The sequence below is a fragment of the Piliocolobus tephrosceles genome, chromosome 8 (genome assembly GCF_002776525.5).
Source record: "Piliocolobus tephrosceles isolate RC106 chromosome 8, ASM277652v3, whole genome shotgun sequence".
NCBI lineage: Eukaryota > Metazoa > Chordata > Mammalia > Primates > Cercopithecidae > Piliocolobus > Piliocolobus tephrosceles.
This window is the reverse complement of record NC_045441.1, coordinates 36,674,491-36,701,322: the sequence shown is the minus strand read 5'-3', so window position 1 is coordinate 36,701,322 and position 26,832 is coordinate 36,674,491. Positions and strand designations below refer to the sequence as shown.

Here is a 26,832-nt window from a genome sequence, read left to right as displayed (position 1 = left end):
AGGAAGGAAGGAAGGAAGGAAGGAAGGAAGGAAGGAAGGAAGGAAGGAAGGAAGGAAAAACAGTTCCAGCATATTACTAAGTGAAAGAAGCCATCTGAAAAGGCTACATATTATATGATTTTAACTCAGTGATGTGCTGGAAAAGACAAAAATTATGGAGACAATAAAAAGATCCGTGGTTGCCAGGGGCTAGAGGGGAGGGAGGGATGAATGAGCAGAGCACAGAGGATCCTTCAGACAGTAAAACCCTGTGTGTTATACTATAACATTGGATGTACATCATTATACGCTTGTCCTAACCCATAGAATGACAACACCAAGAGCAAAGCCCAACATGAACTGTGGACTCGGAACGATGCTGTGTCAGTGAGGGTTCATCAACTGTAACAAATGTCCCACTCTGATAATGAGGGAGGCTATGATGGGGAAGGGGGTATGTGGGAAATCTCTGCACCTTCCATTCAAGGTTGCTGTGAATATGAAACTACTCTAAAATATAAAATGTATTATTCAATAAAACAGTTTTCAACCACATAAAATGCAGAGTAGATACCATATACCCAAAGTCATGCTTTCCAGAAGCCACCCACCATGATGCCCTGTTTTTCTTTTCTCATTAATCTCATTTTACCAATTTCAAAGACAGATATCTTTATTGTAGGAAATGTAAAATATGTCTGTTAAGTACTCTCTTATTAAAATTTGAAATGAAGGTGATAATGTGCTGTTAAATATCACGGCACTTATCTTTAAGCATAAATGTATCCTCTGGTCCAGGAAAGACACAACAATGTGTTTGTAAGTTATGTTTTTCAAACCTAAAAGAGCAGAGAATGCACCCTGAAAAAGCTGACATAATGTATGGCATTAGGCAAGCTGTGGGCTGTGTCAGCCCCTTGCTTCCTCAATGTAAAATGAGGAACGTGGAGTCAACAGTGACCATGCCCAGCATTCCTGCAAGGTTAGGTCAGGGATGATATGATCATGGGATGTAGTGCTGGGCTGTCAGGCCATCTGGTCTCCATCTGCCTCACATCTAACACATCTTGAAGCCCGCCCTCAAAGTCACCACCCTCAAGGACACCTGACAACAGTCTTGACACTAGCAAGAGCTGGTTTTGAGCCTTGGCTCCTCCAACTTTCCCAGGTACCCTCTTTCTCCACCTCTCATTGCCTCTTCAAATCCCTGGCTCCAGCCCTTCCTACCTGCTATGGCCCCTCTTCTTGCCTCCAAGGACACATTCAGACCCACTCTGGCTTTCCAGATCTGCCAACACTCTCTGGACCCCTTCCCTCTCCTCCCTTCAGCCCCATGGACCCTCTCAGGTCTCTTCAACTGGAAATGGGCTCTGACTGCTTCACTCTGAAACCCTGGGAAACTTACACTCACTCTCACTCTCTGGGCCCCAATTTGTCAATTAGGGAAACTGGAAGATTAAAGCAGCTGCCCACTGAGGTTCCTTCTGTTGTATGAGCTCTCCTGCAATTGTCCCTGGCATCCTTAAAGCATTAAATCAGGAGGAGGAAAGTGACAACTTTCCTACTGGACATACTAAACTCAACTCTGTAATATGAAGAAACTATAGTGCATTTTCAACAACAATAGTAATAACAGACCTGACTCTTCTTCCCTTTATATGATGGGAGAGGCACCCATGTTGGTCAATTCCACCCCATCCTTTTAACTTTGTGGGATCTGTCACTGCCCTCCTATTCTACAGGATGGAGTAACAATTCAATAAGGACAGTGGGGTGGCAGTTTAAATGTTAGTTATGCTTGAGTTTCCTTGAAATAAAATATAAAAATTAAAAATTAATTATCTGTTAGTAATGTAATCTCAAGTATGCTATATTAATTTAGCAGCTGCAACACAGAATGGCAAAATAAATATAAATTCATACATTAATGAATGTTTAATTCATTTAAAAACCATTACATTAGCTGACTGTGAAATGTCAAAATAATTATGTCTTCAAACATGGCTGAATTCAATATGCCAGAGAAGCATTCAAGAATGAGGAAGAAGTTTGATTTGAATTTTACCTGAGCACAATTCCACATGCTGAAATCATGTACTGACCATCCTAACTTGTACTTAGATTGTAACATTTTAATGCTTTCTATTTGACAATAGAAAGCAATATTCCTAATCACCAACGTTCATAACATCTAATTAGAAATATAGATTATCTTAAAAGAAAAAAAAATGCAAAATCCCTACACAGCAATTGGGGTTTCATTTTTAATCAGGCTTGTCTCACTTCTCCGTCTGTTTTTTACTTCTTTTCCATGTTTCTTAGACCCAATGACCAATCAATTCTTCTGCTCAAAGAACCATTTGTATTTCAAAAAAAGAGGTGAGTGAGCAGATTAGAACAAACCCTGTGATAGGCAGTCCGTAAATCACCAATTTTTACTTATGAACTAGCTCTGTGAGCTGAGAAGTACCTTTCCCAATGGCAGGCAGGGAGATGCATCTCCAACTTGCAGGGCAGGGAAACTAGCATGTTCAAGGCATCTCCTAAGGGCAAGCCCCTTGGAGGTGACTCATTTTATTTAATCCTCTCACATAGGTTGAAATACGTGTTCCCTTATGTTTTGTTCAAGGCTCACAGAGACTCAGTAGCTACCCTGTGTCACTTAGCGTGAATCGAGGAACTCAGCCTGTTCAATGTCAAAGTGCCTGCTTTTTCCATTACACCACTTTTCATGACATCACTTGTTGTAACAGTCATGTTTAACTATGCCCTTGAAGACATTTGGAGCAATAAAGCCTTACCAGACATGATGGTGTGTAATCCTAAGTGGTCTATCATGATAGTAAGGAAGCAGCCTTACAGACCACAAGTCCCAGCACACTAGCCTCAAGTCCATCAGTGATTGTGCAGATTAACTCAAATAGTGACAAGTGCCCAGCCTAGTGCCAGCCCTCATGCATTGACCTATCCAATCCTTCCACATTGATTGAATGCCTATCATATCTATGTCAGGATGTTTCCCAAACCCTGGGGAGATATAACGGTGAACATGGCAGACACACATCCTCACTGCGCAAGTCTCAGCTGAAATGTCCTTACCCAGAACTGCACTCCCAAGGTCTTCTCCTCTCCTCCACCCCTCACTCTCACCCTCATGGCCATACGTTAGCTTCTTTCTAGCACTTATCAATACAAAGAAGAATTCATCTTCTTTGAGTTTGTTTTGAAAAATGGATTTCACATACTGTATTTGTCCAAGGCTCACTTCTTCTCCATAACACTCCCCAGCAGATGCTGGTCCATACTCCTGGCTCGCAGACTCAGTGGCCCATACCCACCAGTTAACCATCCTGGGGCCGGTGACCCTTCCTCTCTGATAGTGGATGTTGGGAATACGTCCACTGTGCCCCTTCCTGAGTAAACTAGACTCCTCTCTACAATACCCTCCCCAGGCCCCCACAGTTTGCTCAGTCTTACAACATAGGCCCAGAGTATGCCAACAGCCCACCCACTACTTCTCATTGCTGAGCACTCCCCCGTGAACAGTTTTCACATTTAGTAATTCCAGTGAAACATGACCTAAGTATAGAAGGGCTCCTGGCATTTATTCATTCATTTAACAAATGTCAATCAGCATTTCCCATGTTCTAATCTCCATGTGGCAGGTTTAGAGTGATCAATAGACAGGCACAGTCTTCGGGTCCTCATGACTGTAGAAGAGACACATGTTCGTCATCAGAACAGCACATGTTGGTAAGAGCCATAACAGGGAGCTAAGGCCATGTGACCCCAGACAGGGTAGGTCAAGGAAAGCTTTCCAAAGGAAATAAGACTTAATCCACAAATCATAATATAACAACCTGATAGTAATCTAAATAATAATAATGATCCAGGAGTAAATCAGGGGAAGGTAGAAGAATGAACATGTGGATCAGATGAGCTAGGGGGCAGGGAGTCTGGGGCCAACTATGGTAGAGCTCACACAGGATATGGAGGTAAGCCTCACTCAGATGACCCCTCACTTTTCTCTTTTCCTCTTGATCTGATTGGATCCACCCTTAGCTTCCCCATTTCTCCTCGCTGCCCCTCCTCTTCTGGGCTTCGATTCATGTTGTCAAAACCCACTGCCATCAGCTAAGGCAGAGCACTCAGGCCCGACAGCCCACTGAGGGAACTCTGGGCAGCCCTGCTCAGGAGACTGGGCCAGAGGATGGCAGCACCTCTGTGCACCTGTGAATTACTTAAACTGTGGTCCATTCCATGGACTCAAGTGTGCTCTAAAATTCAACACTCACATTTTCAGAAAAGCCCTAAGATCATCCAGTTACCCTCTAAAGCGGCTCGTGGGACTCTCCTTCAGCAGTGGCATGAAAAGGAGATTGCACTGAAATGTGCAGGAATGGATTTGGCAAGTATCATCTTAGTAGATGAATTAATTCATTTACAATATAGTCGCTATTGCTGGACACTGTGCTGAGTATTATGGAGACACAGAATTTAACAAGAGACTGATCCTGTTCCCACTAAGCTTACAGACTGTAGCAGGAAAAGAAGATACCAAAAACTATGATGCCAGCAATAAGTCTCATGGCTGTAGGGAATTCAGGTTACTGCAGGGACTACTCAGCACCCATCAGGAAATTCACACGGAAGGTTATGACACAGTTTCTATCTTCAAAAAATATTGACTGCAGCAGAGGGAGGAGATGTAAGAAAGAAGAAAGTAGAGTACTGCATGTGATCAAAGTCTCTTCGAGGTCTTTGCCAATAAAGGAGATGGGGGAACACTTCTGGACAAGATACCCCAGCTCTAGGCCACAGAGTATGGCTGTAGTTTAGGTCAAGGAGACAAGGGAAGCACACTCCATAAGCAAAGACAAAAAGACCAGAAAGCCCAGCAAAGGGGCAGGAAGGGGCTGTTCAATTTGGCTGGAGCAGAGACCCAGTGGTGGGAATGAGGTTGGGAGGGGCAGATTCCTCAAGGCCTGGTTGCCAGACTAAGACAGCTGTGCTTTGTTCTAAAAGAAACTTAAGTGCAATCTACTCATCTCTGACCCCCGAGTTCTGAAAACTGGCACAGGGCAATTGCAGAGCACTTGTTATATGAGCAGCCCACCTGCAACGATGGTGAGCACACGTATGACCATCATCTTCACTTTCTGCAGGATCTCCGTGGCTTCTGAGAGCTTCACAGGCTGCTGGAAAACTTCACACATCTCAGCAACACTTAGAAAAAATATATAAACAATGACATGAAAGGGTAAAAATGTGCATCCAATGTGCATTTCTACTGTGTAGGCTAAGTTATAACACACATGTAAGAACCTCCCTGCATAATCATATTTTCTTCGTAGGAACATAAGAAAACACAGATAACACAGTCTGGACCTTTAGAAAACTTTCGGTCCCCCAAATTAGTTCAAAGCATCAATTTTGTGGCCAATACGCTTAATATTTGCTTTTCTTTCTTATTTTGGTCCATTCTTTTGAAATGCAAAGGTAAATGTTGAAAGGGTGTCAAAACATGACTGTACGAAGAGCTAAGGTGTAAACTCACTCTGTGGAGAACTGAAAAATTTGAAGATAAAACCTGAGATTGGTGGAGAATGGGGTTGCCAGGACCACCTCAGCTCAAAAGACAATTCAGAGAAGAGCACTAAAGTCAAACAGGGTATAGTTGGGGATCAGAGCACTACAATCAAGCAAAATATAGTTTCAGATCAGAAGCAAGGAGGAGATGAGGAAGGAAGCTCTGAAAACTAGCAGTCAAATTCCAAGATAGGAATAGTTATTTGTGCCAGTGGCTACCTGTTTCACCAACTAAAGACATCTTTCCAACTCATAGAACATGACTGGATTCAGGGTACAGCTCTGTAGTAATAGAACCAACAGAAAATAAGTCAGCTTGCCTGGCAAATGAACCAAGGTTGACATAGCATCTCCAATCTACATGTAGGCCAGAGAGGAAGGCAGGGAGAAACAGAGACCAAGGATCACCCTAACAATATTGTCACCCAGAGAAAGGACAGGTAGGGACAGCTGCAGCATCTCTGGGACTCTGCACATCAAGAGGCACAGGGTCTCCAACCTAAGGCAAGAGACTGCTTCCAGGGCATGACAACTAGCAAGACTGGAGCTTTTAAGAACAGGTTTCTATTGACATAACATTCAGGGATGGGAGGGCTTGGAGGTGGATCAAACACGTGAAGTTTGGCAGAATCAAAAGAGGGCAGAAGCCAGCAACTGCCTGGCCCTTTCCTGTGGTTAGCTACAACTGGAGGCATAATTTTCTGTGAAGCAAGCAGCTTCATGCTCCTGTGTATATACTGAGTCATTGGACCCTTGGCTGCCAGAGGATATGAATAGAAAAATTGCTTATGCAGCTAGTCTTGGGACGAGTGAATAGAATAAGAGGTTTTTGCTTCTGAGAATAAAATAACTAACTTTTGAAATATTTTGAATAAATTATAATTATATTTGAATGCCAAATAATGAGTCAAATTGTGAAAAAAATGACTGGACCTGAATTGCTCTATGTTGAAGCCAACTTCAGAGTGTAAAGAAAGTTGAAGTCAAGAAAAACTACTTACCCTGGTTCAATGTAATTCCGGCATGGTTCGATTTTATAGTTACTGCGGTAGGGAAAAAAACAAAGTGAATTCGGCTTGCTTTTTATTACCTTTGATCTGTCAGTGGGATTTGTTGCCAGTATTTAGTCAATACAGATAATTCTCTCAGGTATTTCTCCAAACAGGAAAATGGTTTGAAACTACAAGGAAAGTCAATCATCTCTTTCTTGGTTCTCTCTTCTTTTTCTGATGTGACATTCTTTCCAGTGGTTGCTTTAATGAAAATCTCAAAAAGTGGCTGAAACAAAGTTCTTGTGGAAGTTGTCCATTCGGAGTTGTTAAACAGAAGCCCTTTCCTCCAGAGAGCTATTCTACTTAAAACATTATGGATTGCTTTTTCAAGTTGATGATGAGTTATATTCCAAATCAAAGGTATGTCAAAATATAAACTTTTACTCAAATCACCTTCATAGTCACTTTTAATTCCACTGGAGGCCTCTAAAACTCTTTCTATGGTTTTCAAAAGGTTATCTGGACGCTGAGTAAATGTCATCAACAGATTAGAAACCTTCCAATTATCCTTCTTTAAGTTTTTCCAAAGAGCTTCTAAGGTGAGACCGATCACTATTTTCAAGATAGACCCTATTTCTGTGCTGTTTTGTGATAATATTTTATCCAAAAAAGGGATCTCTTCATGAATTATTTCCCATCTTATATCTTGAGGGTCACTATGAGTGGAAATTGGATTAGGGTATAAGAAGTCCATTTGGTTGGTGATGTTATTTATAGGAACTAAGCAACCCAGAATTTCTTCCCATAAGTTGACAGAATCCATAGAAAATGTTTGAGTGTCATTGTTAAATGCTACCACAAGACTCTTCACATCTTCCAAGTTGATTTTCACAGATGTTAAAAATTCAGCAATTTCCTCCAAAATATCAGAAAAGTCCTTAGATTGGCTCATATATGACAGCATGGTAGGTGACACACTGAAAATATCAGAGTTTGATGATATATAAGGTTCAACCCCCATCATTTCAAAGGCCAAGTCAAGAAATGGCACCAACAAATCATTTATCTTTTCAAATGTGAAATGATCTATTTTTTTCAAAGTGGCTATTTCTTTCACAAGATTTTGAACACTTTGTTGCATGATGGAATAGAGAGTGACAAAGAATTTCACACTGTCCTTGGTATTGGAGACAAAATGAGTTTTAAAAACTGTGGCCATCTTCCCTGAAACTTTCTTGACCAGCTTAAGAAGTTTCACAATGGAGTCCACTGATGTGGCAAGATCTCTCAGGTCAGCACTGTCATTCAACAGCATGACCAGAGTCCCAGACATTTCTAAGAGGGGTTCTGGGACACGACTTTCTTCACCAGCTCTTGAAAGAGGACCAAGTAATCTCTTAGTAAGTTCTAATGTTGCTCTGTTTCTTAGAGGGAATGAATTATTTATAAAGAAAAGCAAATCCGTTAGATTAGCAAGTATAACTTCTTGGAGGGTAGGATACGAAGCATAGAAGTCCTTATTAGGAGCATTTAAAATTGTATCCAGAAGCCTTGCCATCTCTGTTGAACATTCTCTTACAAGGTGAAGAGCTGCTCTAAGATCCTGATTGAGTTTGAAGAGGTCCCCAGACGTATTCCCATGGAAAAACAACTGACTCACCACTGTGAAAAAGTCTGTAGTATTTTCAGTCCCATTTTTCATTGGCGTTTCCCTGAGAAGGGCATTAAATAAATCTTGCATGAACGTCAGTCCTTGATGACTATCAAAATAAAATTCTCCATTGTCTAATATAAGTGAACTTTTTATTAGGTGATATATAGTCTCCTTTAAACTTGAAAAAATGTTCATCAATCTGTCTTCTTTCATCACGGCAAGAAATTGATCCAGTTTCAGAACTTCTAGAATTTTATCTTTTGGGACAAAACTGTAAATATATATATATATATATGCTTTTATTTTTAATACATTAACAGTGGAAATATTAAGATATATAGTGATTTATATTATTTTATTTGTTTTATACTAGCATCATGGGAGGACAATACTAAGCAAAAGATGACATGCTAAAATAATTTCAGATGAAATTCAATATTTTGTTGCCAAGTAATGAAAACAGTGAGGAATGTCATGAACAAATTCTATTACAGTTCTTTGAACCTGGCAACTTAAAAAGCCACATAATTTTGCTTACGAAAAAGGTTAAAATGGCTTTTACTTAGGAAAGAAGGTAAAATGACTACAATGTGATTCTTGATGTAAGAGATAAGTCTCTGAAGAGTGGTTAGCATATTTATACTTTTGTGAGCCTGAGAAGTACTAGCAAATTGCTTAGACAGATGTATCAACGTGACTAGGCTGAATAATAGCCCCAGAAGTCCCTTTTTTTTTGTATGTTTCTCATCTGGGTGGGCTATAGGGGAGATTCCCTCATGAGAGATGGAGGATAGATGGGAGTTATAGCCATTGTGTAATATAAATACATCTTCTCCCAGCTATTCAATCAAACACTAATCTAGGTGTTGCTATAAAGAGATGGCTCAAGCCTGTAATCCCAGCACTTTGGGAGGCCGAGACGGGCGGATCACGAGGTCAGGAGATCGAGACCATCCTGGCTAATACGGTGAAACCCCGTCTCTAACAGAAAATACAAAAAACTAGCCGGGCGACGAGGCGGGCGCCTGTAGTCCCAGCTACTCGGGAGGCTGAGACAGGAGAATGGCGTGAACCCAGGAGGCGGAGCTTGCAGTGAGCTGAGATCCTGCCACTGCACTCCAGCCTGGGCAGCAGAGCAAGACTCCGTCTCAAAAAAAAAAAAAAAAAAAAAAAAAGATTTTGCAGATGGAGTTAAAATTCCTGATCAGTTAACTTTAAATTAGTCAGAAGGAATACTGTCCTGAGTGGGCAGGAAAACTCTGAAAGAGGGCGTAGAACCTCTGTAACTTAGAGGCACAAAACCACTGCTGGGTATTCAGTCAGTGGCTCTCCCTTCCCCAGTCTTCCTTCCTGACCGCCTGTGGACAAGGAACTTTCACTCATGCCCGCAGCGCCCCTGCCTGCTGTGGGCCTCCCTTCCTGACAGTCGGCCCTACTGATTGCAGACTTACTTAGCCAGCCCCCAAAATTGTGTAAGCTAATTTCCTTGGATTAAATCCTTTGATGGTTTTTGTTACTCTGATTGAAACTTGACTAAAGCAGACATCATGGAATAAATTGGAATTTTCCTCCAGTCTTTTCACTGGCAAACTTCAAATGAGATTTTTGAAGATATATGAAAAAAATATAATGTGACTATCACTTTTTATGTCTCTAAATGCAAGCATCACAGTAGATTCATTGGGTTGAGAATATTTAAGTCCCTAGTTGGTGATTAGATAGTTAGTATAGCAATTCAAATTATGGCAATCCTGTATATGCACGTACAGCTATGAAAACTAATTTTTCAGATCCATACAAAACGGAATTCATAATTGTTTTCATAATCTAAAAATGTAAGAATAATATGTGATTAATTACCCTGGACTAGGTTTATATTTTACTAGTTAGATGACAGTAACCAAAATTCTTCTAAGTTGATATTTTGATAAAATATTTATCAAGACAAATTTACTTCAAAGATATTTCAAAAGTATTAGATACAAATACTCTTTTTGACATGCCTATACTCCAGAAAATAAAGTAGTTTGAGATATATCACAACTGCATATACGACACAAAGCAAAAGTAGACTCACCTCATCTCTGCAATAACATCTTTGTGGAAATCTTTCAGCAGAAGAGATATTTTGTTCTCAGAATCTTCCTTTAGCAAAAGGGAGAAGAATGTTTTCAAAAGCTGTTCCATGAAATCTACCATGCTTCTCGGAGGGAGAACTGTTTTTCTACTAGTTTCTGACTGCATACGGTTCAAGATAAGGTTAATGAAATTCGTTATTTGAAGGTCAGTATCACTTAAGTTCCAAGCTGCTTCTTGAGAATTCCCAGCTAAGTTATTGATTGAATTAATTAGGATGTTTTCAAAAAGCAACTGAACACCTGAGAAATTAGTCAGCTGTTCTTGATTTAGCAGAGGCGTAAGAAAGGCAACATCAAAATTGCCTTCTCTAGATATATTTTTTAAAGAGCCCCAAAAAGTAGTAATAGCTTTGGTTAACAAAGCTATATCTTCAGTTGAGCTCTCATTGGTCACAGGAAAGAATAGTGTTTCTATCATTCTGGAGTAATCCTCATCTGCATATTCCTGAAGCCAGTTTTTTGTGACCAATAGAAAATCTTCAATAATTTCTAATGTCTTCAGTGACTGTGAATCCAGGATCTCCAGGAAACGGGCAAATTGCAAAGTAATGTTTTGAAGAGCCACTGAATGTATACTTTTGATATCTTTGTTCATTTCAGAGAGCAGGTGTCTGACTCTAAAATCTTGGGTTAGGTCTTTCACGATTTGTTGAAACTCAGGCCATAGTTCTTCAAAGTTGTAAGTTGTTTCACTCTTTTCAATAAAATTTGATAATGCTTCTGAACTGCTACCTGTGAGATTTGCATTCAGGAGCATCATAAATGAAGAGAGTAGATTATGAGTACTTTTTTCTAGGCTCCAGTCTTCAGAAATCAATTGTATTGTCCTTTCCAAATTTGAGGAAATAGTATTTTGAACAGATGTCTCTGTGTCTTCATTAACGTTAAGGATCTTGTTTAAACTAGCTAGTTTGTAAAGAATATTTTCACCTGATGTAACTTTTGTAAAGTTGACATTTTTAAGTTTTTCTATGATTTGCAAAGCAACTTGCTTTATGGGACCACTAGGACAAAGTCCAGAGATGCTATCCCTAGTTTGATTTATTGAAGGTGGGACAAATGGTAATATCTTATGCCAAAATTTCTGCACAGTTTTCACAAGAGAAATGTTAACATGGAAGACGTCAGCGAGTTCCAGAAGAATAGAATTCCAGTCCACTATTTCATGAATTATGCAGACCACTTTCCTATTTATTTCCATTCGGGAGCTTTCATTTGAACATGGTGAATCTTCACCTTGGGGAGACAGGTGGAGATGATCGAGTATACTGGCCACTTTGCCATAAAAGGAAGAAGACATGAGCCCATGGACACTGCAGGGGTCTACCTTTGAATTCTGCTGAAATCCAGAATTTGTGTGATTCCAGCACCAAACCACAGGAAAACAAGTTAAAGTCTCTGAAACAATATTTGGCTTATCCGATATTAATTCAATTGTATCCAAAAGAATTTTTATCACAATTGTGAAGTCTTCCTTGGTGATATCTGAAATGGTTATGCCATGAAGGAGTATGAAGCTGTAGACATCCTTGAGGCCTTCAGTGATGTTTTTACCAAGTACTCCCTGCAGGAGCCTTACAGCATGGGGAAGCACATAGTACACATCGACCATAGCATCCACAGCATCTTTAGGAAACAGGCGTGAGAGCTGCAGCAGGTGATTAACATTCCAAGAATGCAAGCTGTCTACAAATTTTTTCATCAAGTCATCAAGCAAGTTGACCCCTAAGTTGCCAGTTCTCACATTACTGATATTCTTAAAGAAATCCACTAGGCTTGCACTAATTTGTTCAAGTTGATCCACTAAAATGTCTATGTCTGCCTTCTTAAGAGTACGCATGACAGAGGTTACCTTCTTCAAAACTTGCATATAACCTGCATTTTGCGGACTAATGTGATGAACTGCAGGCATTAAGGAGTTGAACACATCCCTCATCAGTTGAATCCCAAGACCCATAGCTTTCATTATTTCAGGTGAAATTATTTTTGGTGAATTTTGGAGGTCACGAGATAAGTTGAAGGCAAGGTAACTAGCTAAATGATAAATGGAATTGCCTACACTGTTTAAATCCTTTTCTTTTGGACTGGTGGCAAACATGTTTAACAAGTTTCCAGTTTTAGAAGAGGAATTATTTTCCAGGATGTTAGAGTAAATACCTCTTACAAGCTTCTGAAATTCCTTCCCCAGTGTTATTAAATGAATCCAAGTATTCTGAAACTGATTAGGAATTTCATCTGACATTTCTTTTGGTCTTAGAATTAATTCAGTAAAATATTTCCAATTGGATTGAGATGCAAAGTCAAAGTCTGTTGTTAAATTGTTGATGCTCATCCTTACTTGCTCTGTAGAATCATTTAAAAGAGCTAATAAAATCTCAAATTTAGGTATCTTCTCTTTTTCAAAGACTGTAGTAAGTACAATATTTAGAAAGTCAGTTACGTCTTTCAAGTAAATATTTACACAATTTATATGTGAGCCATTTGATGAACAAAGAGGTTTTTTTACATTTAACACCCAAGTTACAATTTTCAATATAGAGTTGATTTTCTTTTCTATATGTCTGAAATTCCCCAAAATATTTTGAAGATGGCCTTGTGACAAACTGGAGTTAGACACCAAATACAAATGATTTATGACATCTAACCACACAGTGCATCCTTTCAGCCTGCTAATTGTGCTCTCAGAGGAAAATGTGGAATTTATCATGTCTAGAATACGTAACATCCTCTGTGAGGTATTTACATATAAAAAGCCATCTTCTAAAATAAACTCAGTAACATTTTGGAAAATATCAGCACAGGAAAACAAATCTCGATCATGTGATACATTTCTAAGAAATACTATTGCTTCTCTTAGCTCAGTGATGATATTTTCAAATTTTTCTCCATAATTTGTGAGATTATTTGAAAGAAAGTCATTTATCGAATCTACATTTCTGTCTATATTTTCTGAGGTACTGCTAAGCTCAATGAAAACTTTGAGCAGAGAATTTAAAAACTCTCTGCTTGTACTTGTGTTAAATGGAAATGTCTTCATCTGATGCAGGGCAGTTTCCATGGTGAAAAGGGATTTCTCCACTGGCTCCAAGTTAAGTTTTTTTACTGAAACTAACTCATTACCTAAAGCTACCAAAAAATCTCTGAGATCCAGGAAGTCCTCCCAATCATGGAAGTCATCGGCTTGAGTTACATTTTTAAACAAATTTAATATGAGTCTAGCAACATTATGTGTGGGAAATATTCCCTGGCAGCTTTTGGAGACTTTCACATGATTTTCCAATTCATCCAAAAGCTGAGTGAAACCATGATGAAGAGATGTGAAAACATTCAGGTCAAACTTAAATAATTGAGATATGCTTTCCCAGATTTCAGTCCACATTTGAAGCCATGAAACGGTACAGTGAATGGACATAAACTTGTTGAACACACTGACATTTGTTGAGAGGTTTGAAAAAAATTGTGCCAATGGAAAAACAAATAAAGCCTCCTCACTTGTTGAATAATTTACGGAAGAAATGTGTTTATTGTCCGAAATCAAGCACTCATTATCGAATAGGCCTTCTACTGAACTGTTGAAGAATTGGCTCATGTATTGAAATAAAGAAAGACGAAAATCTTCATCAATTATGAGCAGCTGTTTGAGGCCTGTCAAAGTAGTGTGGATCACTTCCAGTTCTTGGCCCTCTGTAGACATGAAGGATTGGGCTTGAAGCTCCAAAAAGTTAAAAATTGAAAGCAATTGCTGACAATAAGATACGTTAGAAATTCCCCCAAGAACCTCTGCTGCCTTAAATAAAAATGCAAATGCTTTACTGATGCTTTGGAAATTAAATTGTTTTATGATATCCAAAATGTGTTTTGAGATTTGTGTAAGGAAAGTCAGCGAAGAGTCTCTACTCTGAATATTCAAAAATTCATAAATGTATTGGTAAAATGAAGAATAAATTTGCAGAAGTAAAGTTGAATCCTTGTCCTGAAAGACATTTTGGCATTTTTGAGTCAAAATTTTCTCAACTTCTTGTTTTTGAGGTTCAGAAAGGGCTGAGAAAAAATCAGATGCATTCCTGATAGTGTAGATGATGTTCAGAGCTTCTGAGACCTCTCCCTCCTCCAAAAATCCAAATTCATGGAGACTCTTTATTATAGTCTCACTTAGACGTACAAAATCTATGTTCATAGCTGGTGATTCCGGCCAATCTGAATGGAATAACTGGGAAAAGTTAAAACTTGTACTCAGAATCTCATTTTCTGGAACAGAAGAATTTAAAAGCGTAAAGAAGTTTTCCAGTTTAGCTCTTTTTCCTTTTGAAATGCTGTAGACCCATAATTCTAGTAATTTGGGATTAATTTCAGAAAGTATTAATTCCATGAATCTCAAAAGATTTTTTGGTTCCTTCCTTATCCAGTGACTTTCGAGAGTTCGCATTTTCCAGCTCACTTCTTTGCCAAATTCCAAGAGTTTCTGAGCATCAGTGGCAGATGGGTCTCTCTTTAAACTTTTCAAATGATTTGTCCACAGAGAATTTATATTCAGAATATCCTCCATAAGAGATGGGAGGTGATGGAAATTGGGAACGATGGAGGAGTCAAAAAGATTAGGCAACAATAATTTCTCAAAAAAATCCACAAATGATAAAAGAAAGTTCATTTGTTCATCCTCAAGGGTGTGCAACTTCTTTTCCATTATTAGAAGGTGCTTTGTGAAATTTAAAGCCCTGTAATATTAGTAGAATTATTTTAGTATAAAATAAAAAATAAATGTGATTTATCAAATTTTCAAGTTAATACTCATTTATTGATAGTAAAACACAAATGAGACATTTAATAAACAACATGTTTTTCAACAGAAATTAAACTAATGTGAGCATTTGAAAGTGTTTTAGAAATCCACAATGAAGGTATATACATTTAGCTTAAAATGTTTCCTACCACCAAAAATAATGCATTCTTAATTATTTTCCCCTGGCATATTTAACAATAATATGTATGATTATTAAAGACAAGTTTGCTATTTATGTCAGAAGAATCCTAGGATTTAATTCCATTTCAAAATGTCTTAGCATATAAAGGTAGTACAAATTAGTGGAGTGCATCAGAAACCACGCCTGTATGGTTTAAGGAAGGTGCGGGGATTCCCTGTCCTAGAAGGCAATTCCAGTGCTCTTTCAACAATACTATATACATCCTACTGTTAGAAACTCATTATTATATATGGGGTAACTTATCTCCAGGTGTTTAATTTTAAAATACAGAGTTCTCAGAAGAGCAACTCAGTCACTGTAAGTCCCCTCTTGTAATAGAAACCCACACTTGCAGAACTAACTTCTACTGACTCAGAGGTTACAAATCCACTTTTGACATTCTTGGGGTTACATGTGTTTCAGAACTCAGGATGTTCATCCTTTAGAAACGCAACATGGTACAGGTATCAGATATGTATTCATGCATCTCAGTGAGGGCTGGGGCAGCCCTGATCATCAACATACTAACACTTCCGCAGTGAGACCTGTGAATGATCTTGTGGCGCAAGAAAATACTCTTGAAACTGCTTCACATCAGTTCATGCTAAATCTCTGCTGAATGAGCTGTGATGTCGACCATAAGAAAAGCCTCTATTTTCAGACTTTGTAAAAGTTCAGAATCGTGGGTAAGGAATTTTTGACCTTGTTTGGCTATTTATGCCTTAAAGGGTAAATTCCGAAGTTTTTTAACCCTCTGCTCCTGTTGTATAACACACTCCCTGACATAGGACAGACATAAGACCTATCATAGGCAAAATGCTGTTTACCTCCCTGATAGCTGACACCTGAGCAGCCCACACAAAAAATATAGGCTTAATTTAGTTAGTTGTTATTTTTAGGACAGAATGACTTCTTTGAAATAATTCCTTGGGGGAAAAAAAAATCCATCCGGAAAGGGAAAGTTCTATTAGGAATTCAACATAAACCTTGCCTAAATCCAGCCCTCCCTAAGAATAGATGCTTAATTATCATCCAAGTCATTGTGCCTTGATAGAGGAGAACACAAAACTGTCCTTATTTGGATAAATACAGTTCCATTTGATATGGAACTGAAAGGGTTATGGAGTAGCAATAGAATAATAAATTGAAGTAGAAGTAGTACTACTAATAGTATTATTGCCACATGTTTTTATATTACTTTAGTAATTTAGCTTATAAAGCACTTTCACAACTACAATCTTAGTTAATTCCTACAACAGCCTTTTGAAGTATATGTCATTATTTCCCTTTCATGAAAAAAGAAACTTTTTACTTTTTTTAATTGGCAGATTCAAGCTGTTATTATGTGGCATGACTAGGAGACCACCCAGATTTTGTGATTTCAAGTTCAGCTTTGTTAATATAAATTGTGCCTAATGTTCAATGACTTTTCATTCATTAAATCAACATCTAATTATCTACTACTATCCATGATGAAAGACACTGTGCCAACTGCTATGGGTCTACAAATATAAAGTTAAATGTGTCCTTGTGCACAAATAGACTAGTTTTGTGCTGGTTTTCCAGGGCTGTTAAATTTTTGAGGCTCTCAGGAAAGAGGAATTAAAAATCTGACACAGGCAAGGAATTGATTCTCTAGAGGGTCCATCCCATTGTCCTTTCTTCTGTTCCTACTAATAGCTGGGCTTAACAAGTTCCATAGGAATGACTAATCCCCATTCTAGACAGATACAGCAGAATCATTCTCCAACTTTGGTGTGCGCTGGAACCACCTATAGAATGTGTGAAATATACAGAAACGTGGGTCCTGTACTCAGAGTAAAATTTCCTATGTCTGGGGCAAGGGGCAAGCATTTTTATTTTTAGCGATCTTCACAGATTTAATCCATTCTCAAATTTGAGAATTACTGCTCTTATGCAAAACATCTCTCCCGTCATGTTCCAACACACCCCACAAATAACAGAGTATACCTTTAAACTGGACAAACTGTTCATAACCATACATAAAAATCTGCATTTCAATACATGTGCTGAAATAGGACAGCAGAAAATAGTCTGACAAATTTAGTTCCAAAGACCACTTCTCCCTCCCAGAAGTATTTGAAACTAACAGAATCTATAGTATTGATTTCCTGTTTAAACTCTAGGCAACTAGCTAAGACAATTTTTCAAAAACAAATACCTTATTTTTGGAGCATGTATTACAAATCATGTTATTATTGAAGGAAAATCTTCTTACTACAATCTGTATTTCCTTTCAAAATCCATTGAGTCATACATTCTATCAAGCAACTTGAAACTTGAGTCACACATTCTATTAAAGAAATATTTATTGAACAGCTCACATGAAAGATTGTGTCAATATCTAAATCAGGCTCATAAATTTTAAAGAATGTATATCCTATAATTAGGTCTTGATTATCTTCAGATGATAATTAAATCAAGACCTAGAAGTTGAATTCTGATAACTTACCTGGATATGGAAGCTGTTGGAGACTTGAGTAAGTTATTCAAAAATTGAAAATAATTATCACTGATGATTTTCCAATCCATGTTTTCTTCAAAACAAGCATATTCCTCAGGAAAAGCTAAATAAAAACACATTTCCTACATTAATTATAAACTGGTTATAAGAGACAAACCTAAAAAAGTAAAAAATGCTAGAGTAGTTCACCTAATATGGTCGAAAATATTAAAAAAAAAAAAAAACAATTAGGAATCTTTCTAATTTGACTTGTGCTTCCAGACAAGATGAAGTACTAATCACTGGCCACCGAGCAATGTAAGACACTGATCCAGGAAAGGCAGTAGACGACAGGGCGAGACCTATGATTATGCCAGCTTGCTGCTTTAAGACAGAGTCCAGGCCATGGCACAGGAAGGAGAACTGAGCCAGAGTCCAGTGGACATGCTGATTTGGGAAAAAGCTTAGACTCTGAAAAACAGCTAGAAACCACAGGACGGAGTGCCAGAGAAGACTGCACAAGGCAACGAAATTGGCAGCGTGCTTCTCTTGACTATTCAGATGAGTAATAATCAACACATGCATTTGAGGAAACTACCCGAGACCATGGAAAAAATACCCAAAATAATTAAAGGTGGCCAGGTGCACTGGCTCATGCCTGTAATCCCAGCACTTTGGGAGGCTGTGGCAGATGGATCACCTGAGGTCAAGAGTTCAAGACTAGTCTGGCCAACACAGTGAAACCCCATCTCTACTAAAAATGCAAAAAAATTAGCCGGGTGTGCTGGCGGGTGCCCGTGATCCTAGCTACTTGGGAGGCTGAGACAGGAGAATTGTTTGAACCTGGGAGGCGGAGATTGCAGTGAGCTGAGATCACGCCACTGTACTCCAGCCTGGGTGACAGAGTGAGACTGTCTCAAAAAAATAAATAAATAAATAATAATTTCAAGAAAAAAAAAAGGATTAAAGGTAACAGTGTCTGGTGGTCAGGACTAGGAATATACTTTGTTTCTATCAGCCAGCTTGAAATAATCCATAATTCATTAGTCATTGAGTACAGTACAAAAAAAGGATCTTGCTTCAGGAGTGGGAAGTATTTATAATCAGACTGAGCACTTTGCCAGTCCTGCCTAACAAATCTTAAAAACAAGACCCTAAAGAATCAAATTATTTCAAGCAATTTGTTTCCAGACCATTTATAGGCATGCAAGAATAATTATCACAAAACAACATTAAAATTTGTAATATTTGGAATTCAATAAAAAACTACCAGGCATGTAAAGAAGCAGAAAAATATGACCCATAATAAAGAGAAAAATTAATCAATCAAAAATGACAGCAACTATAGAACTAGCAGAAAAGAACATTAATCACATAAAATGTTTATGTTATTTAGTTCATACTATTAGGTTGATGCAAAAGTATATGGCAAATCTATTTAAAAGCAATTACTTTTACACCAACCTAATATATAATTTACACGCTCAAAAAAACGCACAATTTGTAAGACTGGATAAAACAAGATCCAATTGTATGCTACATGCAAGAAATGCACATGAAATATAAGGACATAAACAAGTCACAAGTAAAAGGATGGAAAAGGCATACCACCCTAACACTAATCAAAAGAAAGCTATCAAAGTAGGTTTCAGATGATAACATCATTATCATCTCATGATGATAAAAGTATCAATCAAGAACATATAACGATTCTAAATGTTTGTGACCATTACAACAGAGCTTCACAACACATGAAACAAAAACTAATAGAAATCTAAGAAGAAATGGAAAAATGTACAATTGTAGTCAAGAGATTTCAAAGCTGCTCAAGACAAAATATCAGTAAGGATGCAGATTTGTACAATACTGGCAAGCAACTTGATGTAATTGCTGTTTCTAAAAAAACTGCCACCCAACAACAACATAATACGTATTCTTCTCCAGTGCATATAGAGCATTTATAAAGGTAGATCATTTTCCGGGCCATAAAGCAAGTCCCAATAAACTTAACAGGACTAAAGTCCTACAAAGAATGTTCACTGGTTAAAATGAAATTAAATTGGAAATCAATAACAGAAATATTTCTTGAAAATCCCAAATATTTGAAAAATAACAACACTTCTAAATAACTGAGACGAAAAAAGAAATCAAAAGAAAACACAGAAAGTACTTTGAACTGAATGAAAATGAAAGTACAACATGCCAGTATTTGTGGGATGCCTCTAAAAAAAGTATTTAGGGGAAAATGTATACCACTAAACACCTATATTAGAAAACAAAAAGGTCTCAAATTGATGACCTCATCTCCCATGCAAAGCAATTAGAAGAGTCAGTTAAACCAAAACTAAGTAGAAAAAAGAAAGAAGAGTGGAAATCAAGGAAGTAAAAATAAAAACATTCAACAAAAATGAATGAAATCAAAGGCTGGTTGTTTGAGAAGATCACTAATAAGACTGATATGCCTCTAGGCAGAGTGATCAAGAAAAAACAGTACTAGTTATCAATATCGGCTATGAGAAAGGTGCCGTTACCACAGATTCTATACAAATTAAGAGAATAATAATAGAATACAGATTTTTAAAAAAACCCTTATGATACTAAATTGAGCAACTTGAATAGCCCTAACCTATATTAAAAATTGAATTTGTAATTAAATACTTTCTAATGAAGAATCCTAAAAGCCTAGATGGTTTTATTAGTGAATTCTACCAAACATTTAAGTGAGAAATAATACCCATCCAACACAAACTCTTCCAGAAAATTGAGAATAAGAGACTACTTCTGAACTAATTCTATGAGGTTATGATTAACTATCAATATAAGACAAAGACAAACTAAGAAAAGACTACTAAAGACCACTGTCCTTCATAAAAACTGATTCAAAATGTAAACAAAATTTTAACAAATTAAATCCAATAACAGAATAAAGGTAATTATTTTGATCAAGTAGAGTTTATCTCAGTTATGCAACGTTAATTAGGTAACATTTAAAAAATCAATGCAATTTACTATATGACTAGAATTTTTTAAAAACTAAATTCAAAAAAATTTTTAAAAATTATCTCAATAGATGCAGAAAAACATTTGACAGATCTGACATCTATTTCTGATTAAAAACTCTTGCCCAACTAGGAATAAAAGAAAACTTCCCTAACCTAATAAAAAGTATCTATGAAAACCTATAGCTAACATTATACTCAATTGCCAAAGATTAAATACTCCTCTTCCAGGATCAAGGAAAAGACAAAGATGTTACCTTTCATCATTTCTATTCCATATTATACTAGAAGTTATAGCCAGTGTTGTAAGAATAAATAAAAGACATACAAAAACAATTAAACCATGTTTATTCACAGATAACATGATTTATAGACAATCTGATGAAATCTATAAAAATACTAAAAAGTAAATTTAGCACGTTTGCAGGATACAAGATGAATATACAAAAATTAAATGCATATTTATATATATATTTATATGAGCAACAAATTACTGAAGATTGAAATTTTTAAGAATCAAACAATTTATAAAAGCACTAAAAGTATTAAAATCTTAGGAATAAATCTGAAAAAAAGACGTGAAAGACTTTTAGAATGAAAACTACAAGGATTTGTTAAGGAAAAACAAAGAAGACAAAATAAATGGAGAGAGATATACCATGAGCTAGAACAGTGAAAATAATTAAAAAGTTAATTCTCCCTTAATTCATCTATAAATTCAATTCAATCCTGGTTAAAATTCCAGCATAACTTTGAGAAACTGACAAGCAGATTCTAAAATTCATATGGAAAGGCAAATTGACCTAGAACAAATGAAAACAATTTTTTTTTAAAAAAAAAGAACAAAATTAAAGGTTTAATACTACCTGAATTTAAGCTTTACTATAAAGCTATGATAACCAAGGTAGTTAATTTTGGTATAAACATAGACAAATAGATCACCGGGATAAAATAGAGAGTTCTGAAAAAGACCCACATATTCATACAACTACTTTTTGAGAAAAATACCAATGTAATTCAATGGAAAAAGAATAGCCTTCATAAGAAATTTTGCTGAAGCAATTAGGTCCCCTTATACAAAAGGGGACCTAATATATATAATATACCTATATATATAAACTTATACCTAATATATATAAACTTCAGTATATGCCTACACCACATACAAAAATTTACAAAAAATGAATTCTAGACCTAAATTTAGGACATGAATCTATCAAACTTATAGAAAAAATACATAGGCAAAAATCTTTGCAACCTTGTGAGTTAGCAAAGGTTTCTTAGCTACAACACCAAAAGCAGGATCTGTTAAGAAAACAAAACAAAAAAAACCAAAATATCATCAAAATTAAAATTCTGCTCCTGGATTACTTTGTTAAGAAGAATGAAAAGACAATCCAGAGGCTGGGAGAAAATATTCGCAAAGCGTATGTCTGATAAAGAGTTTGTATACTATATATACAGGAAAATTATAAACTGAATAGTAAACAAATAACCCAGTTTAAAAAGTAGGAAAGATTTGAATATACAATTTATGGACAAAGATACAGATGGTATATAAGTCCATGAAAAGATAGATGTTCAAAATTATTACTCACATAAACAAAAGACACCTATTAGAATGATTAAAATGTAAAAGACTGATCATACCAAGTGTTGGTAAGAAAGTGGAGGTATTGGGGCGGAGCAAGATGGCCGAATAGGAACAGCTTCAGTCTCCATCTCCCAGCGCGAGCGACACAGAAGACCGGCGATTTCTGCATTTTCAACTGAGGTACTGGGGTCATCTCACTCGGGAGTGCCGGACAATCGGTGCTGGTCAGCTGCTGAAGCCCGACCAGCGAGAGCTGAAGCAGGGCGAGGCATCGCCTCACCTGGGAAGCGCGAGGGGGAAGGGAGTCCCTTTTCCTAGCCAGGGGAACTGAGACACACAACACCTGGAAAATCGGGTAACTCCCACCCCAATACTGCGCTGTAACACCGGCACACCGGAGATTATATCCCACACCTGGCCGGGAGGGTCCCACGCCCACGGAGCCTCTCTCCTTGCTAACACAGCAGTCTGCGGCAATCTAACTGCAAGGCAGCAGCGAGGCTGGGGGAGGGGCGCCCGCCATCGCTGAGGCTTATGTAGGTAAATAAAGCCGCTGGGAAGCTCGAACTGGGTGGAGCTCACAGCAGCTCAAGGAAACCTGCCTGTCTCTGTAGTCTGCGCCTCTGGGGACAGGGCTGAGCTAAAGGAGCAGAAGCCTGTGAAACGCAAACGACTCTGTCTGACAGCTTTGAAGAGAGCAGTGGATCTTCCAACACGGAGGTTGAGATCTGAGAAGGGGCAGTCTGCCTGCTCAAGTGGGTCACTGACCCCTGAGTAGCCTAACTGGGAGACATCCCCCACTAGGGGCAGTCTGACACCCCACACCTCACAGGGTGGAGTACACCCCTGAGAGGAAGCTTCCAAAGCAAGAATCAGACAGGTGCACTCGCTGTTCAGCAATATTCTATCTTCTGCAACCTCTGCTGCTGATACCCAGGCAAACAGGGTCTGGAGTGGACCTCAAGCAATCTCCAACAGACCTATAGCTGAGGGTCCTGACAGTCAGAAGGAAAACTATCAAACAGGAAGGACACCTATATCAAAACCCCATCAGTACGTCACCATCATCAAAGACCAGTGACAGATAAAACCACAAAGATGGGGAAAAAGCAGGGCAGAAAAGCTGGAAATTCAAAAAATAAGAGCACATCTCCTCCTGCAAAGGAGCACAGCCCATCGCCAGCAACGGATCAAAGCTGGTCAGAGAATGATTTTGATGAGATGAGAGAAGAAGGCTTCAGTCCATCAAACCTCTCAGAGCTAAAGGAGGAATTACGTACCCAGCGCAAAGAAACTAAAAATCTTGAAAAAAGAGTGGAAGAATTGAGAGCTAGACTAATTAATGCAGAGAAGGTCATCAACGAAATGACAGAGATGAAAACCATGACACGAGAAATACGTGACAAATGCACAAGCTTCAGTAACCGACTCGATCAACTGGAAGAAAGAGTATCAGCGATGGAGGATCAAATGAATGAAATGAAGCGAGAAGAGAAACCAAAAGAAAAAAGAAGAAAAAGAAATGAACAAAGCCTGCAAGAAGTATGGGATTATGTCAAAAGACCAAATCTACGTCTGATTGGGGTGCCTGAAAGTGAGGGGGAAAATGGAACCAAATTGGAAAACACTCTACAGGATATCATCCAGGAGAACTTCCCCAACCTAGCAGGGCAGGCCAACATTCAAATTCAGGAAATACAGAGAACGCCACAAAGATACTCCTCCAGAAGAGCAACTCCAAGACACATAATTGCCAGATTCACCAAAGTTGAAATGAAGGAAAAAATCTTAAGGGCAGCCAGAGAGAAAGGTCGGGTTACCCACAAAGGGAAGCCCATCAGACTGACAGCAGATCTCTCGACAGAAACTCTACAAGCCAGAAGAGAGTGGGGGCCAATATTCAACATTCTTAAAGAAAAGAATTTTAAACCCAGAATTTCATATCCAGCCAAACTAAGTTTCATAAGTGAAGGAGAAATAAAATTCTTTACAGATAAGCAAATGCTTAGAGATTTTGTCACCACCAGGCCTGCCTTACAAGAGACCCTGAAGGAAGCCCTAAACATGGAAAGGAACAACCGGTACCAGCCATTGCAAAAACATGCCAAAATGTAAAGACCATCGAGCCTAGGAAGAAACTGCATCAACTAATGAGCAAAATAACCAGTTAATATCATAATGGCAGGATCAAGATCACACATAACAATATTAACCTTAAATGTAAATGGACTAAATGCTCCAATTAAAAGACACAGACTGGCAAACTGGATAAAGAGTCAAGACCCATCAGTCTGCTGTCTTCAGGAGACCCATCTCACATGCAGAGACATACATAGGCTCAAAATAAAAGGATGGAGGAAGATCTACCAAGCAAATGGAGAACAAAAAAAAGCAGGGGTTGCAATCCTAGTCTCTGATAAAACAGACTTTAAACCATCAAAGATCAAAAGAGACAAAGAAGGCCATTACATAATGGTAAAGGGATCAATCCAACAGGAAGAGCTAACTATCCTAAATATATATGCACCTAATACAGGAGCACCCAGATTCATAAAGCAAGTCCTTAGAGACTTACAAAGAGACTTAGACTCCCATACAATAATAATGGGGGACTTCAACACTCCACTGTCAACATTAGACAGATCAACGAGACAGAAAGTTAACAAGGATATCCAGGAATTGAACTCATCTCTGCACCAAGCGGACCTAATAGACATCTATAGAACTCTCCACCCCAAGTCAACAGAATATACATTCTTCTCAGCACCACATCACACTTATTCCAAAATTGACCACATAATTGGAAGTAAAGCACTCCTCAGCAAATGTAAAAGAACAGAAATTATAACAAACTGTCTCTCTGACCACAGTGCAATCAAACTAGAACTCAGGACTAAGAAACTCAATCAAAACTGCTCAACTACATGGAAACTGAACAACCTGCTCCTGAATGACTACTGGGTACATAACGAAATGAAAGCAGAAATAAAGATGTTCTTTGAATCCAATGAGAACAAAGATACAACATACCAGAATCTCTGGGACACATTTAAAGCAGTATGTAGAGGGAAATTTATAGCACTAAGTGCCCACAAGAGAAAGCAGGAAAGATCTAAAATTGACACTCTAACATCACAATTAAAAGAACTAGAGAGGCAAGAGCAAACACATTCAAAAGCTAGCAGAAGGCAAGAAATAACTAAGATCAGAGCAGAACTGAAGGAGATAGAGACACAAAAAACCCTCCAAAAAATCAATGAATCCAGGAGTTGGTTTTTTGAAAAGATCAACAAAATTGACAGACCGCTAGCAAGGCTAATAAAGAAGAAAAGAGAGAGGAATCAAATAGACGCAATAAAAAATGATAAAGGGGATATCACCACTGACCCCACAGAAATACAAACTACCATCAGAGAATACTATAAACACCTCTACGCAAATCAACTAGAAAATGTAGAAGAAATGGATAATTTCCTGGACACGTACACTCTTCCAAGACTAAACCAGGAAGAAGTTGAATCCCTGAATAGACCAATAGCAGCCTCTGAAATTGAGGCAACAATTAATAGCCTGCCCACCAAAAAAAGCCCAGGACCAGATGGATTCACAGCTGAATTCTACCAGAGGTACAAGGAGGAGCTGGTACCATTCCTTCTGAAACTATTCCAATCAATAGAAAAAGAGGGAATCCTCCCTAACTCATTTTATGAGGCCAACATCATCCTGATACCAAAGCCTGGCAGAGATACAACAAAAAAAGAGAATTTTAGACCAATCTCCCTGATGAACATCGATGCAAAAATCCTCAATAAAATCCTGGCAAACCGGATTCAGCAGCACATCAAAAAGCTTATCCACCATGATCAAGTGGGCTTCATCCCTGGGATGCAAGGCTGGTTCAACATTCGCAAATCAATCAACGTAATCCAGCATATCAACAGAACCAAAGACAAGAACCACATGATTATCTCAATAGATGCAGAAAAGGCTTTTGACAAAATTCAACAGCCCTTCATGCTAAAAACGCTCAACAAATTCGGTATTGATGGAACGTACCTCAAAATAATAAGAGCTATTTATGACAAACCCACAGCTAATATCATACTGAATGGGCAAAAACTGGAAAAATTCCCTTTGAAAACTGGCACAAGACAGGGATGCCCTCTCTCACCACTCCTATTCAACATAGTGTTGGAAGTTCTGGCTAGGGCAATCAGGCAAGAGAAAGAAATCAAGGGTATTCAGTTAGGAAAAGAGGAAGTCAAATTGTCCCTGTTTGCAGATGACATGATTGTGTATTTAGAAAACCCCATCGTCTCAGCCCAAAATCTTCTTAAGCTGATAAGCAACTTCAGCAAAGTCTCAGGATACAAAATTAATGTGCAAAAATCACAAGCATTCTTATACACCAGTAACAGACAAGCAGAGAGCCAAATCAGGAATGAACTTCCATTCACAATTG

General features: G+C 38.0%; 1 protein-coding gene across 1 annotated transcript in view; it reads right to left on the bottom strand.

Moving 5' to 3' along the window:
• Positions 1–26,832, bottom strand: part of ABCA13 (ATP binding cassette subfamily A member 13) — a 514,497-nt gene that overhangs the window by 388,936 nt on the left and 98,729 nt on the right. Inside the window, 4 exon segments of the mRNA XM_023226480.1 lie at positions 5,096–5,205; positions 6,659–8,485; positions 10,292–15,067; positions 17,787–17,901. Coding sequence (XP_023082248.1) covers positions 5,096–5,205; positions 6,659–8,485; positions 10,292–15,067; positions 17,787–17,901 — 6,828 coding nt within the window.